Below are 16,665 nucleotides of genomic sequence, written 5' to 3'. Positions count from 1 at the left end.
CTGAAATGGGTCTGTAAACTTCTTTAGGAAGTCGGAAATGCTTTTCCAAAATGCAAATTGGGGCCCATATGTATCAAAATTTGATGCAACGCAGCAAGACAGCACGCTGTGCTGCATGAAATGGTGCGGGCAGGGCAGGAATGCACCATATCTATCAGGATTCCTGCTCTCTCTTTGCGTGGCTTGGTAAATCAGACTTAAGGATTGTGTTGCCCTTGCGTCACCTTGCGCGACTCAAGAACAACGCAGTCCTATGATAAATTTGTCCCTGGGTTTAGTACAATGCAAAAAGCCGCTTTGTGGTTGCAAACCCTGTGGGTTTGCAAATCGCAGGGTTTGAAACCAAAAATTAGTTACCTTTTCCAGAGTTCTGTTTCTTTTCTTCAGTAAGCAATGCATTTTATAAGCTAGTATGCCTTGATTCATTTTTGTTTTTCGTCTGCCTTGCGTCCTGGTGACATTTTCTATGTGTTGGTAATGGACCTAGGAATTTAACCAATTTCTACAGTTACAAGAACTTAGCATGTGTTGGTTTAGGCGGGTCAAACTGTGTGTTTGTGTGTGCACAGGATAGTGTCAGGTCTCTGATAAAAACCTAACCATCACAGAGATTGGTTTACCGGCTTAAAGCTTGTCTCTGTAAGCCGCGCATGGGTAGCAGCTACTCTGGGAGTACGATATGCATCGCTCATTTACAGATGCAGAATGGAACTTGGTACTAGAGAGCACCACACAAGTTCCACGAAAAGCAAGGTTTCAATTGATGCAATATTATATTGCGCATCGCGTATATCTCACTCTGGAAGTAATCAATCAGTATTTTCATAGATCAGATTCACATTGTCCCCCATTGCCCTCTTAAATGCAGGCATTGGACATATGGTATGGACCTGCCACAAGCTTCAACAATTTTGGGATAATGTGATTGAGCACCTAGCGGAGAGCACTGATATGCAACTCCCAACCCCCACATCTTGGGAATCTTGTTTACTAGGACTGATTCCAAGCGGTAGGACACACAGAGCCACACGTAGGTTTATAGATCTGGGCTTAGCTGTGGCAAAAAGACTCATTACAAGATGTTGGAAGTCAGGGGATCCCCCGTTTTCCTAGCCTGGGCTCGTTCTGTGCTACACCGGGTGTCCGCTGAGGGTGTGTCCCTCAGGAGGGAGGATAAACTAGAACTGCGGAAGTTTCCGCTTTTGGATACCTCGGGCAAAAATCTCACAACACTGCAGATCAACTTACAGTCCGAATTAAATATATAATTCTCACAACAGAACGAGCCGGAAGCTGGTCAAACTTGGGTGAAGGGGGTGTTCGTTGTCTTGCTGGGTTGGCCACAGAGAAGCTAGTGACATTCCACTAAAATGTGATAAGGCCCTGACCAGGGAGGTATAGGGTGCATGTTAGTTTGTGTTCACATAATTGTATTGTATTGTATTGTAATTGCATTTATATAGCGCTTACTACCCCTGACGAGGCGTCGAAGCGCTTTTTCGGCGGGTAGCACGCTACTCCGGGACCCACAGAGGATTAGTTTTGAATTAGTATAGTGAAACATGCAAGTGGTGGATATGTTAGTCAGTTATTTGGATTTGGAATGATAGCAGAAGGATAGAGTAGGACAAAGGTTAGTATTTATTTATCGCTCGCTTGTTGACGCATGCTATTCAGGGAGCCTATAAAGGATTAGTGGTGAATTAATATGGTGAAATATGAGGTAAATTCAGTGGTGGATATTAGTGTGTTACTTGGCGTGAGAAGGATAGAGGATGGATAAAAGGGAAGAAAGATTTGCATTCATATAGCACATGTTACCCCTGATGGGTGTTGAAGCGCTTTTTTGGCGAGTAGCACGCCACTCCGGAACCCATAAAGGATTAGTGTTGAAAATTAGTATAGTATGAATATGAATTAATTTGAGTAGTAGATATGTTATTCAGTTATTTGGGCAGTATATTAGTATAGTTGAATATGGAACATGGAATTTGAGAAGTGAACATGTTAGTCTGTTAATTTTGATAGAAAAAGGATAGTGGAGGAATAAAGAGTGAAGGATTTTTTTTTAAGAGAAAAAGGGCAGCATTTCAGGCCCTAGTCCCGACCAGTCTCGAACAGGCCCAAACAGGCAACTACCCTTGTCCTCTCCACCCTTAGCCTTGACGCCCGGGCTGAGACGCCCTAAGCCTGGCCCTTTTTGTATTCCTAATAATCAGGTGACCCCTTCAGCCAATGGGAACCCTAGCCCTAACACTATCCAATCACAACACTAGCCCTAACAGCCAATGGTACAAGTAGCCCTAGTCCCTACTTCCAATAGAAAGCCTAACCCTACTCTTAGTCCCACAACTGGTCCAAAAACCAATCACACCAGAAGCACTAAATCGCTACTTCCCATTAAAGGTCTAACCGTAGCCCTAGTCCCACCCTACTCCCAACAACCAATAACTTTGGAAGCCCTAGTCCCTACTTCCTATAGAAATCCGAACCCTAGCCCTAGTCCCAACCCTGCAATGATTGAATCACAGACCGAGAAACCAATCAGAACCCTCAAATACCCAGCCAATGAGGACATTAACCCTAACCCAATAGAAACACCAGATACAACCACCAATCAGTGTACATATGTGCCAACCATCAGCACACTATATAAGGTCCCAGCAACCTCAGACAAGGTTTGCTGGTCAGGGAGTTGGAAGCTGCTTGCTCCTGTTCAGAATCTCCTAGGAGACAGACAGGCTCAATCCACAACTTTGGACTTCAGCAGGTAAAGGCTTCACTAACTCGAAATCTAACAATACTGTTTGAATAAAGCTTTACTCCCCCTGCTGGCCAAAAAACGAAGTGCACAGGCCCCAGTAAATACAGTTTCAACAGCTCACAGAAGCACCCTCTGATGTAGAAAATCCCTGTTGCTGGGGGAGGGGGGGCAGGGGGGCTGGCCTCACTGGCTTGTGAACACAAAATGGTGGCTGGGGCTGCACTGTTTCAGCACACAGGCCTAAGCACAGAGCAAAGGAGAAATTTGGAGGGAAAACAGATTTGTCACCAAGGAATGAGAGGGACAAACTACAGAAATTGGACTGCAAATCCCAAAATTCAACACACTAAATGAAGGCAATCATGGGCAGGGAAAACCACACATTTAAAACACAACACAGGTGATAAAATATGCAATTACAGGCAGGCTAAAACTACAATTTTTAACTGTAACAACCACAGGCATAGACAGTAAACACAGAAAGGGAAAATCGTTTTTTAAATAACTTTTTGTCTTGGGAAGAGACAGCACTAGTCTGTCTCCTTACCACTTCCTGGACTCTGCTCAAAGCAATCTGGGGCACATGTGGGCTGCAACTCACAAGATGGAGGAGACTGATTTGGGGTTCACCCAGCAAGGCCTTCAGGGGCCTGGGCAGATGTGAGAGGAGGGCTCAGGCTTGCCTGGTAGCTGAATAGCCAATGGTCTGTTGGCCTGGAGTGGGGCCTGGGCAGCTGCTTGCTCCTGTTCAGAATCTCCTAGGAGACAGACAGGCTCAATCCACAACTTTGGACTTCAGCAGGTAAAGGCTTCACTAACTCGAAATCTAACAATACTGTTTGAATAAAGCTTTACTCCCCCTGCTGGCCAAAAAACGAAGTGCACAGGCCCCAGTAAATACAGTTTCAACAGCTCACAGAAGCACCCTCTGATGTAGAAAATCCCTGTTGCTGGGGGAGGGGGGGCAGGGGGGCTGGCCTCACTGGCTTGTGAACACAAAATGGTGGCTGGGGCTGCACTGTTTCAGCACACAGGCCTAAGCACAGAGCAAAGGAGAAATTTGGAGGGAAAACAGATTTGTCACCAAGGAATGAGAGGGACAAACTACAGAAATTGGACTGCAAATCCCACAATTCAACACAGGACTGTAGTATATACCTGTCATTGACTCCTATTATCGTTGACAAATATTCATTGCATAAGGTGAAAGTCACTGATGTAATACATATCTCTGTTATGGAAAAAAACAAAATGACAATAAACAGATCAAACAAAAAAAAAGTTACATCTTCCGCTCCCTCACATTCAGAAGGAAGTAAATGAGATGTATGGTAAAGCCTACTTACTACACGTGTTCCGTTGGCAAGTATGCATTTAATGGAGGTCAAATGAAATGTTGAATTCTGCAGTATTGCTCGATTTTGTCCTCAAAATATGTTTTTTTTCGTTTGACCTTCTCCTCCTTTCTCTGCAGGTGGTCACACATCCTGACTGGGATCCAGCTACCAAAGAATTTGACATGGCTCTTGTCAAACTTGCCAGGCCTGCTGGCTTCTCTAAAACTGTCAAGCCAGCCTGCCTGCCACTTGATGGCGAAGTGTACACAGGCCAGGAGCTGTGCGTCACCACAGGATGGGGAATGACGAGAGGCAACTGTGAGATATTTTTTTTATTGGGGCAAATGAGAATAGGATGACAAGTGTAAGGCATACAAATACACCTACCGACCACGGACCACGTCCTCAGTGTCACACATTTTCAGATAGCGCAATTACATTTCTCAAGCCATGTAAACATTGGCAGGTGGGGTTTGGAATTAGAATTGCGTTTCTATCACAAATGAGACATTTCGAGTGTTTTTAGGTGTGTTTCCATTGACGCTGTTACTGCAGTTGTTTAGTTCTGTGCTCCTCCTTCCAGCTTCAGTTCTATAACTAATATGTTCCGGTGAATATATTGATAACTATCTCCAGTTTCTGAATATTTCAGAGGCACGTGAATGCTCCTGTTTAGATGTAGTTGAATGACTTTGAAAGGAAGTGTGTTTGCTTTCATTAAATTTGAGTCGTTAGAACAAAAATTGTTGAATAAAGACGTGAAATGGATTTATTTTGAAATGGCAGTTGGCATAACCAAGCCTTAAAGAAAATAAAATCCTTTTAGCCTACTTTTCCAACACTATATATCAACATCTGGAGACAAACTTGGAGGCACACACCTGCTGCCAGAAAAAGAAACATAAGAAAAAGAATCATTTAGAAGGGAGACTCCTGACTCTTGACAAATTATTGATATGTAATACATGGGATTCTGGAATTCCTGTATAAAAAGTAGCCACTAACTTATTTATAATCCTTGACTTGTGACACATCAGAAAGGACAAAGGTTATTGCAGTCAAGTTCTGGTGTCACAATGCTTGCTGCCAGTGGCAAGGTGAAAGGCAGGTCAGGTCTCGGAGCATAGTTGAAGCAGCTGTGTTGCTTCTCTTTCTTCTGCTCTATTTTGTGCTTACAATGATAAGCAGACAGAGTGTGTTTATTTTTTACACTCTTTAGAAACAAGCTAGAATCCTTCTGCATGTTTCTACACATTCTGAGCTACTGAAGCTTTTTTTTCAATAACTGACTTGTATTGAACTGTTTTCAATATCTGTTTGTAACAAATATCTTGTTTAACCACTAGAACCCCAGAGAAGACCTAGTGAAGGGAACTAGAGGCACGGGGTGTTAGGAGTAGGCAGCCTCCAATTTATAATGTTTAACACAAAAAGAACCGCTCCTAGTGTGATGACCTAAGTTCTACAGCGTGATCTTGTGAGTGCAGGCATCTCACAAAAAGTGAAAGACTGGTCTCACACACCACCTGGTGCCATGCTTCATCATTGACCATTCAACGCCCTCTAAAAACTTGGTTTGATAGAGGGCGGGCATACACCTGAAGACAGGGATGCACTTCTAAAGCCAAGTGGGAGCCCTTACAAAAAAGTGAAGTTAAAAGGCCATTACAGATGTCACACTCATTTTAATGTAACTGGCATCTCTATGGTGTTTAAAATGAATGGTTGCTGTGTTGGGGATTCTATTGTCTCCCCACCCTGATATGAGTTGTCAACATGTTTCTGCCTGATGGCCCCAAAAGGTCCGTGGCATTCATCAGGACCTATATTACCAAATCAGGCTCCACCCTTACCGTACTGTGATGGTGAGGGTTCCACTTGGTGGTGTGATCAATATCACACTCCACCCTTTCTGCGGCTAAAGTATTCAAGCCCTAACAGATGGGACCTACTAGCCCTATAGGAGAGTGAGGAGGGGAGACTCCTTTGGTCAAGCATGTTTAAAGAAAGTTATCCCGCCTCTGCACCTATGTCCGTGTTCCTCGCCTCCTCGCCTATCTAACAGATTTTTGATCTGTTTACTTTTTCACTATAGGTTTTATTTTTATTCTTCATGTCTTCAGACATGCTCACTCTTTCATATGAAAGAGCTATGCATCAAGGTTTTAAGTGGTTTGTGGGCAAGATGATGATGTGACCATGTATTATATGGGATAAAGTACCCCCGGGTGCTCATGATAAGGATACTGCAAGTCACTTTGGTATAACCTTATAAAAGAACTCTGCCTTTGGCCTCGTTCCTCTATATGATTATGGATCACCTTGATGACTTGCAACATCGATATAATGAGCCGGAGAGGGTACTGTATTTATATCATCTTGTTTACCCCCTTCTCTCCTCATAAAGGCCCCATCACTCCAAGTAGATGCCACAATATCATGGGAAATACTTTTGGAGCATGTATTACTGAAGTTCCCGAAATTTACCAAATGAGTAAGTTGGGATTAAAACTGAGACTGGAGATCATGGTGCACAAGTGAGCAAAGTGAGCTGGAGAGCACAAAGTTAGGTTGCTAGAAATCAGAAATTTGAGAGAGATAGAAAAGCTTAGGAGCACAGCTGAAAGGAGATCAATCACTGTATTATAGAGATTGCACTGGTGGCTGTTGAATTTTACACCAGTATTTGCAGACTTCAAATCATTATGGCATCATAATTTATGTGTTTCATAGTTTACACTTTGGCAGTGGAATTTTCCATTGAAATTTACACAAACATTTTGGACAGACTAATCGTTGAGAATGTATTTTATATTTTGTAATTGTATTTGTAGTGTGCTGGGACTGCCTGATTTTGCTACAGGAAAGAGAAGTGTATAGTAAGCTGAGTTGGCAATTGTAAAAGAATGTCGTTAGAGCAGACACGCAGATCTCAGTCCTTTAAAATGATGAGCATTCAGAGATTTCAGGTTTTTCAGGACTATATCTTTATTTCCTTAAAACGGATTGACAGAGGCTTGAGTATTGAATGATCTGCTGACCCAAAGCGTCACTATTTTGTCTGCTCCGTGTGGAGACATTTGTGGGTTGCTGAGCTTGGGAATCAAGTCATTTGTTTGGTCAGTAGTATTCTGATTATTTCGGAAGGACCTTGACCATGAAGAACACAAGGCAAAGGGTCTTAACCTTCAGCATTTGTTTTGAAATAGATGGTGATCCATCTTCAGAGCAGAAGTATTGTAGTCAGTGTTCCTCACCCCAGCAATGAGGTGAGCAGCGTAAATGTGACATTTTGGAGCTTGGCTGTGTTTTTGGCATATAGGCTACCTTATATTCCACTTTAGGGGTCAATTCTTACAATCTTGTCTGGGAGCACCAGGGCATAGTTTGAGGCAGAAAAATAATAAGGCCATGATAAATTTCAGAACGCATCACTGGAAGAAAGCACATTTTGCGGCATTCTTTAGTTTGGAATCATTGACATAATTCCTATAGTGTTGCCTATACCAGAATGTTGCCTTTCAGTTGGTGCAAATTAACATTTTGCATTTCTCCATCAGAGCAGGTGTTGCTACGGGGCTTATTAGCAGGTGCACATTGTCTATGGGCGTTATTAAGAGATAAGTGGACAGGGATCTCCATCAGAAATGTGGAGGAGTCCCTGCTCTTCGAGGGTGGAAGCTACTCTGGCTCTGCTAGTGGAAAACATTGACCAATACCCCCCAGGTAATGCAACATCATTCAAGTCACCTCACCCTGCCCGTCCTATTTAGGGTGGGTGTTCTGCTGTACTTTTTTCCTGTTCCGTACCACAAGGGAAAGTTGGGTGGTCATGAGCAGAAACCAAAGTAATGACCTCCGCGCACTGGGAGAAAATGGAACGCCAGGAAAAAACAAATCTGAAGAACAAAAAACTTTGCTGAGGCGGTGTTACACGCATCTCTTACTCAGCAAAGTCTCAGTGCCTTTTGCAATAGAAGCTCAGCAGAGATCAGAGTGAGAGCCGCCTGCCTTGTTGAGATCTCTAAGCATAGTAGTCGGTCTTCTGCAAGGCTAGTGAAGCACATCTCTCCATTGCCCTGGTGGACCTTCGAACTGGTCACCATATTCTCTACTGTTCGATACAATGCAAAGTTAGAGAGGCACTAGTGGAATATCTGTAATCTGTAAATGCTAATGAACAATTACACTAGCAATCAATGGCGCAATCTGTGTAGTCCAGTTGTAGGATAGCAGAGAAAGAAGGAACAGAGAGGAGACCATGAACAAGCAGGAGACTTAGCGTAGAGAGAATTAACAGACGAAAGTGAGATTGGGAAGGAGATTAAGAGCACTAGGGGCAGAAAGAGAGAGATGTGAATGGGAAGAGAACAGAAGTCATTCTGGAGTCCAAATGCTAAAAAAGTACATCACAAGCCCACATGGTGGTAATCTGGGGGAGATAACAATGTGTTGTAGAGTGAGAGCGTTGTGAGGACACAAATGGAGTGAGCATTCTAAAGTCTTCTAGATGGTGCATGCAAAGGCTCAGCCCACGTATTCTCCCTCGATTAAACATAGCACTGTATGACTATGCGTGTATAGAAATATTTAATATAAAGTTGCCATGTCCCTCTCAAATACAAGGCAGTCTCCTCCGATGGAGCTGGTGTAAATGCATGAGATATGTGACAAATGGGTGTTGTTGTAATAATGGGCAATTGTTAATTTATTGTTTTACCTCCAATGTGTTGGTGTGTTCATGATTTTGAGCACAGAATAGGGGAAATTTCTAGAATGAGTGACAAAAAAATACCACAGTGTATCGTTTGATCCTGCTTCACTACTAACGCCCAAACATAGCACCATGGACTGTAGGTAGGCGCAATCCTCATAATTTGCAGTAAAGTAATTGTAAGTAGGGAAATTACAGCAAAATGTTGCTATATTGAGCTGTATTACACACGAAATATAACTCTGTATTTAGTGCTATTTTCTTAGTGCAAGGTACACCCTCCTGTCCAAAATGGACATGAAGATGCATTTTGCGCTGAGAAAATAAAGCTAAATACAAACAGGAACAGCAGCAGCCACTTACGCTCTGTTCCTGTTCACTTCGGTAGGGCAGGACTATACAGTAAGTGGGCTTGTTTGATCTCGTTGTTTTCGGTAATTTTACACAAAATTACCAAAATTACTCCTATTATTCTGGTATAATTAAAATTCCATCCAAGCCTACGATGGACCACTACCTCTGACTTTCAGAAGCTTCACATCACACAACCTAGCCATTGTCCTTCCCTTTGAGGCACTGTGTGCTGTTTTTATAGTTATGGCACGCCAACCCTAGTTTTCCGAATTTATCTTAACAAAAGATGCTTAAAGTTTGTTTTTGTAATCCTGTGTTCATTGAGAAGCCTCTTGAGGCACAAAAGGATCTTTAACTTCTTTGTTCTTTTCTGTTTCTCTTCCACAGCATTGTCCTCGCCCAACAAACTACAGCAGGCAGTTGTGCCCCTGGTGTTACACCTGGACTGTGAAATGCACTATGGCAGTACCCTCACCGACACCATGGTTTGTGCAGGAGGTGCCGGCTCATCTGCCTGCATGGTGCGTATCTCAGTAGACATGGATCCATTTTGCCTGAGATATATAAACAGTTAGACATGCACAAATCCAACAGTTCAAAGTATTTTCTGACTGGTGGTGGTGGTGAGAAGTCCCATCAAAGTTATCTCTCTCACTAAACACAGTCTGGAAAACCTGATGCGAGTGAAAATGTAACATGTCGCCAACAGTCCTACTGATGTTGTGGTTTAAACTTCGGTAGAGAGTCTCAGGTATAGCATAATGGAGAGGATAATCTGAGAGGGAGAATTTGTTGCTGCTTTGATCCTGAATTTTAGAATTTTTCACCTTAAGGCATTACCTTCAGCAGGGAGACGTGGCCAAGATGGCGGCTGCATTGGATGCTCTTTAATTGAGCTCCATGCTGGGCCGAAACAACATCCTGCTGAATCCATATTAACCGACCTTGTCTTTGTTGCACCGGAGAGCAGAGAACACTGAGGGACGATCATGGCACAACAACATCCACTTCCTGGAATTCTGTTAACTATCGGAAGCCCCCAGTGCTGAACTCTTTGTCGAAATCTGTCTGATGAGCACTATTCTGGAAATTAGGGTCCTGAAGCTGTTCTCCCTTGAGCGGGCGCACTGTTACCCTGGCAGGCCACCACCATCTGCGGCGCCACCACAACCACTCATTGCCTCGCTTCTCAATTACTAGGACCAAGTCCTGCAGTGTTTCCACACAAAGTGCCCCATGCGGTACAAGGACAGAGACATAGCAGCATATTCTCACTTCACAGCTGAGGTACAGTGACTTAGAGGCTCCTACACAAAAGTTAAACAGCGTATCTGGGAGTTGCAACTGCAGTACACACTATTATTCCCAGTAGAGCTCAGGTCATGGATGGCGAGGCCTCCCACATCTTCTCAATGCCCTAAGATGTATGGACCTGTCTCCATGCAAAAGGCTTGGCTCATGCCACTATGGAAAATCAGAGAAAGGGTGAGTGGGTGGTCCCCCGCACTAACCGCAGGAAATGCAGGAACACTTGAGCAAGGTCTACCCAAGACCGACCCACGAGAAGGAGTACTATTTTGTAACACGGGGAACAACACAGACAGTCACACCCACAATAGAATTAACTAACTTGTAATGTGCGGGGGATGGCCATCCCCGCCAAGGACTACTGCTTTCAAGCCTATCTGAAAATGTCACATGCCATGCTGCAAGAAACACACCTGACACTAGCATAACTGCAAAAGCTCTGCACGAAATGGAGGTCACGCTTACTCCTGCTCTTTTTTGCTTTTTCGAGATCCTCTCTCCCCAGAGCTATGGAGGAGTGACTTCAACTGCGAGCCAGATATAGCTCACAACCGCTCTGTCGCCCCCCGCATAATGCTGCATGCGTACGCACAACCCAGCACTTCAACAAATGGCTCACAGAGCAATGCCTACATTTAAAAAAAAAACATATTTGATTGATTTTCAAGGTTAACAAACCAACATGGCAGCAAACTTTACATTACCAGAATCATGTAGGAACAACATATCACAGTTACGATGCCTACATGATGGCACCCACTAGATAATACATTTTTGTTTTACTCCTAAGTCCATGATATTCACACTCGGCTAGACCTCTTTCTGTGCACTGAACAATTGGGTGCACTAATGCTGTGATCGGAGTACTGGCATGCACCCTCTCAGATTCCTGCCCTCTACAGTTGACCCTTTAGTGGGTACTGCGCACTACGATACCCCAAGAAATACAGGCTGCTAGTGCCCAAATTGCCCGGTACAAAACGCAGGGCACAGAAGGGCTGCCAATTAAGTATTATGCCACCTTCTCCTGCCACATTACTCAACATTTATTTGAGAAGTTCAGCAATGCTAGGATGACAGTACACCCCCTGGACTCATTGAGGGAAGCCTTGATAATGGTCATGCCCAAGCCAGGGATGGACCCCTTACACGTCCCCTCCTACAGGCCACCAACACTCTTGAATTTGCATTGTAAAATTTTAGGCAGGGTATTAGCGAACAGATTGCTCCCTATACTTGGCACCCTTGTACGTGATGGTTCCAGCAGGTTCATACCCAGACGCAGGACCTTTCTCATCAGCAGAAGGTTCATACGTCTGATCCAGAAACCCCCAAGGCCCATAGCCGGGTGGCAGTGTCCCTAGACATTGAAAAAGCGTTTGACACCCTGCGATGGGACTTTCTATTGCTGACCCATGAAAACATGAAGTTTGGATCGGGGTACCTAGGGTGGATACACACACTGTACAAGAGCCCCACAGCCCAGGCTTGGACAGGCCAGGTAATATCGGCATTTTCACAATTCAGAGGGGCACTATGCAAGGGTGTCCTCTATTACCGTTGATTTTTACACTGACAATAGAGCTGCTGGCCTGCCAATTGAGACAATACGCCCACCAGTGGGGGATAGAGGAATTGGAAGCACACCACATCATCTTAATATAATTGGATAATGCTCTGGTTTTCCTACGGGAGGTGGAAGCTTCCCTGCTGGGGCTGATGCTCCTGTGTGAAGAGTTCGAGAACATTTCAGGACTCAAAGTACATTGGCCAAAATCATGCCTGTTCCCTATGGTGCCAACCTCTGAATCGAACAGATATGCCCCAACGGGATTCTGTCTTAAGTGGTGATACAATACCTTTAAATACCTAGGTGTCCAGATATATCATTCAGAGAAAGACATGAAAGAGGGTAATGTGGAGATGGTGCTGAGATCCATCTGCCAGTTTCTACCTTTTTGGTAATCGCTGCCACTCTCTCTCTCCACTGGGCTGGGTGGCGATCTCAAAGATGTTGGTGCTACCCCAGCTACTTTACTTCTTCGCAGCACTCGTGATCGAGCTATTCTGGTGCTTCTTCCATGAGCTTCACAACCTCCTATTGGAACTGATATGGAGTGAATGCCGGCGGCTGGTGGCTCTCACGACCCGACAATGCCCCCTACGTGAGGACGGCCTTGGTGTGCCCAACTTTGAATTGTAATATCAATCAATCAATCACTGAATTTGCAAACCGCACTACTCACCTGTGAGGGTCTCAAGTCGCTGAGGGGGGGGGGGGAGGGGGAATGGCTGTTGCTCAAAGAGCCAGGTCTTGAGGAGCTTCCTTAAGGTGAGCAGATCCTGGGTCTGCCGCAGGTGGGTGGGGAGGGTGTTCCAGGTCTTGGCAGCGAGGAAGGAGAAGGATCTGCCTCCGGAAGGGGTACTCTGGATTCCTCGGACGTCGGCGAGGGCGAGGCTGGCGGAGCGGAGCCGGTAGGCGGGGTGTAGAAGTTGAGTCTGTTTTTCAGGTAGGCTGGTCCGGCGTTGTGGAGTGCTTTGTGAGCGTGGGTGAGGAGCTTGAAGGTGATCCTCTTGTTGATGGGGAGCCAGTGAAGGTCTTTGAGGAGGGGGGTGATGTGGCTGCGTCGGGGGAGGTTGAGGATCAGGTGGGCCGAGGCGTTCTGGATGCGTTGTAGTCGCTTTAGGTGTTTGGTCGGGATTCCTGCATAGAGTGCGTTGCCGTAGTCTAGCTGGCTGCTGACGAGGGCTTGGGTCACTGTTGTTCTGGTTTTGATTGGGATCCACTTGTAGATCCTGCAGAGCATGCGGAGGGTGTTGTAGAAGGAGGAGGAGACGGCGGTGATCTGCTTGGACATGGAGAGGAAGGAGTCGAGGATGAGTCCCAAGTTGGGTACGTGGTCCGCTGGTGTCGGTGCTGTTCCCAGTGTTGTCGTCCACCAGGAGTCATCCCAGGCAGATGGGGTAGGGCCGAGGATGTGGACGTCCGTCTTGCAGTGCAGCTGCAGTGGCCGATGTGCTGGCTACAGGCATCTGTGGGCACTAAAAAAGCAGTTATTTGTGGCATACTAGGGAGGAGGTGTATTTACACATGTCTTTCAACGCCCAGACAAGTGCTCACAGTGGGAAACGCGCCAGATGACAGTGGCACAACTATGCTCGTGCAGATTTGTGCATGGGAAGGGACCTCAATTTCCGTACTCCCCACACATAGAGGTATGGCGCCTGCTGAGACTCTACAGGGAGGTGCAGATATTCAACACGAACCAATGGAGGGAGATGGGGATCGCCCAATTAGGAGACCTCTACAAAGATGGCACATATATGTAATTTCAGGACAGCATGGACATTTTTGGAATAGGGGCTAGTCACTTTCTGACATGCCATGCCATACAACACCTATTATGTGTCACATGAAATAATGGAGACACAGAACCACCTCCATCCCCAAACTTTACAAGCACTATTAACACATGGTTCCACACAACATGCCATTACTACATTACTACACACTACACATCCCTCAAATCCAGCCCCACAGGATATGTGGAGGGGGTGCGGGCCAAGGGGAACGGCATCCTGTCGCAACCGTTCTCAGGCAAGGCTTGGTCCAAGGCGCTCCAGCACGTGAAGGAGGTATAACGCAACACAAGATTTTGCTTCATGCTGTTTAACTATGTACTTAGAGGAGGGGGTCCCAGTTACCTAGGACAAGGATTGAGAAACAAATAAAATTATAAATCACACAGATAATGAATCCTCCGCACTGTTTTATTCACAGTGGGAATGCATATTGAATTTACAAACGTTAGAACATTAAATAAGTAGTTAAGGCAGTGCCCCAAGAAAGGGAAGCGGGAGTGGGGAAGTGTGATCGTGTGAGGATAAGGTGAAGGAGAAAAAGTAATTGGGAATGACAGTACAATCAATTAGTATGGAGCCTCTAGTTGACAAAGTTACACATTATGTAAAGAACACATGACATGTTAGTCAGTTATTGAAGTAGAGCATACTTCACATTGATCAATTAATGAAACATTCGGGCGTGAAGTTGACATTCAAAAGCATGAGGTTGTCGACGTTTCGACCCTTTACAATACGCAGGTATTAGTGCTATCCTTGCAGTAGGGTCTTCATCAGGACGTGAAACCGGGGCAAACAACCTGGTTTAACATGTAAATAATCGATTTAGAATTGGGAAACATATCCCTAAATGTATCAACACAAAAATTAGCACACATACCCTTGGTGGCATCGATATGGGGTCAGGAAACAAGATTATTAAACATAATTACGCAGACTAAGTGACGGATATGTGGAGGGGGTGCGGGCCAAGGGGAACGGCATCCTGTCGCAACCGTTCTCAGGCAAGGCTTGGTCCAAGGCACTCCAGCACGTGAAGGAGGTATAACGCAACACAAGATTTTGCTTCATGCTGTTTAACTATGTACATCATACCTTCTCCCCCCACAACGTATTAAGCAGATGTTTCCAACCCTGGAATGCTGGGTTCTATCATTTGGTATGGGAGTGCCCTATGATGCAAGTGGTCTGGCATGAGATCACCACTATCGTATCCAAACTTTCCGACCACACCCTCGCACCAACAACTAATCCTGCCTGTTGGGTCTTCGCCTTTACCTCGCATTTGCCCTGCTTAAATGACAAATAGCAATGTCATGGAAGGCATCCACGCCCCCAAACCGCCAGTGTTGGTTAACCACATTACTGACATGGGCGCGCGCAGAAGAAAATACTCTTAAGCTCCCCGGAGACGCGGGGGAACACTAGACCATGCAGCGAATGCTGGGAAACATATCTCACCATCATTGAGGCGAAAAATGACATGAGCCCACCTGGAAGCACATTCTGCTTTCCGTAGATAGGGAACCATTCTAAACCAGGATGTGGGCTTTCTAGCCATGGGAATACCAGCACTCAGAGGATCCATGCGCTTGCAGGATGCCAGCCCATCCACTTCTCCTCCCTGGGTACCCCAATCACAGTGAACATGGGAGGCTCAAGAGGCAGAGCACAACACACATAATGGAAGCAAACACCTACCTTTCACTGACATGCAGGGGGTTCCCCACGTCGACTCCCTGAATGGGTCCACGAGCATTGGCGCCCCACCATTCATGGCGGCGCTGCGGCGCCCAATAATAAACCCTAGCAATACGGATCCTGGAGAAGAGGAGTTTACCAGCAGGCCTCAGTAATAACACATGCTATGCAGCACCCACTTCATGAACAAACTCCATGGTTAGATCGGTTACAGTTAAGTTTCCTTTGTATTGTAACTTTGTTTCTTGCTGTCTTTTCTTCTCCACTGCATCAGAGGTATGCTTTTAAATCATCATGATATTACTATCTGTTCTGGGGAACCACGAACAACCATGTTGCTATGTCCATGCTAAAACATTACTTTTCCTTTCATGTGAAAAATCCAGTAAAAATATATTGTTTTTCAAAGTCATTACCTCCAGCAAGCGTGATGTCATGAATTTCGTATGAATGTATATATAAAGGAAACTTACAAAGAACGCGTGGTCTCCAGGATTCAAGGAGCTCGCGTGTGACCTTTCTCCTGTCTTCTTGCTTGCAGGGTGACATTGGCGGCCCTCTGGTCTGTGAAAGATACGGCGCCTGGTACCTGATTGGTGTGTCTTCCTTTACCAGTCCCTCGTGCTCGTCATCGGTGCCAGCTGTCTACTCTTCAGTGACCGCGTTCCGACAGTGGATTGATGAGATTGTGATTGGCCACTAAGTGTACACCGACATGATGATGTCCTCACTGTTTACTGTTTTCTTAATTCGGCGGTACTCGGATCTGGGTATTTTGTGTGATCACAGCCTTTCTACTTAAATATACAAACCTACAAGATCCTAAGTTTGAGTTTGTGATTTTTTTCTCCATTTCTTATGTTTCGGCTTTCAAGTTTGGGAATTAGTCTGGAAAGTGTATTATGCATTTAGCATTCAGGTAAAGCTTCACTTCTGGCACAAAGGCTGATCTGGCCACTCCTGCCTCCCGCTGCGTTAGCTGAAAACAGTAAACACAGAGGAGGGGGAGCAATAGAATGGCTCGTGGCACAAACTACAGAGGGCGGTGCAGGGACCTCGAGCTAGAAAAGCAAGATGGAGTGGCCAACCTGATCAGGAAGGCTTGGCCAGTCACGGGTATCATG

General features: G+C 45.3%; 1 protein-coding gene across 1 annotated transcript in view; it reads left to right on the top strand.

Moving 5' to 3' along the window:
• LOC147716694 (chymotrypsinogen B-like) overlaps window positions 1–16,367 on the top strand; it is a 50,528-nt gene extending 34,161 nt beyond the window's left edge. The window contains exons 5-7 of the mRNA XM_086923649.1: window positions 4,239–4,419; window positions 9,557–9,690; window positions 16,083–16,367. Coding sequence (XP_086779775.1) covers window positions 4,239–4,419; window positions 9,557–9,690; window positions 16,083–16,244 — 477 coding nt within the window. The 3' untranslated portion in view covers window positions 16,245–16,367. The remainder of the gene's footprint in view (window positions 1–4,238; window positions 4,420–9,556; window positions 9,691–16,082) is intronic.
• The last annotated feature ends 298 nt before the right edge of the window (window positions 16,368–16,665 follow it).

The sequence above is a fragment of the Lissotriton vulgaris genome, chromosome 5 (genome assembly GCF_964263255.1).
Source record: "Lissotriton vulgaris chromosome 5, aLisVul1.2, whole genome shotgun sequence".
NCBI lineage: Eukaryota > Metazoa > Chordata > Amphibia > Caudata > Salamandridae > Lissotriton > Lissotriton vulgaris.
Note: the sequence above shows the minus strand (reverse complement) of the source record. Positions and strands in the feature narration are given on the sequence as shown.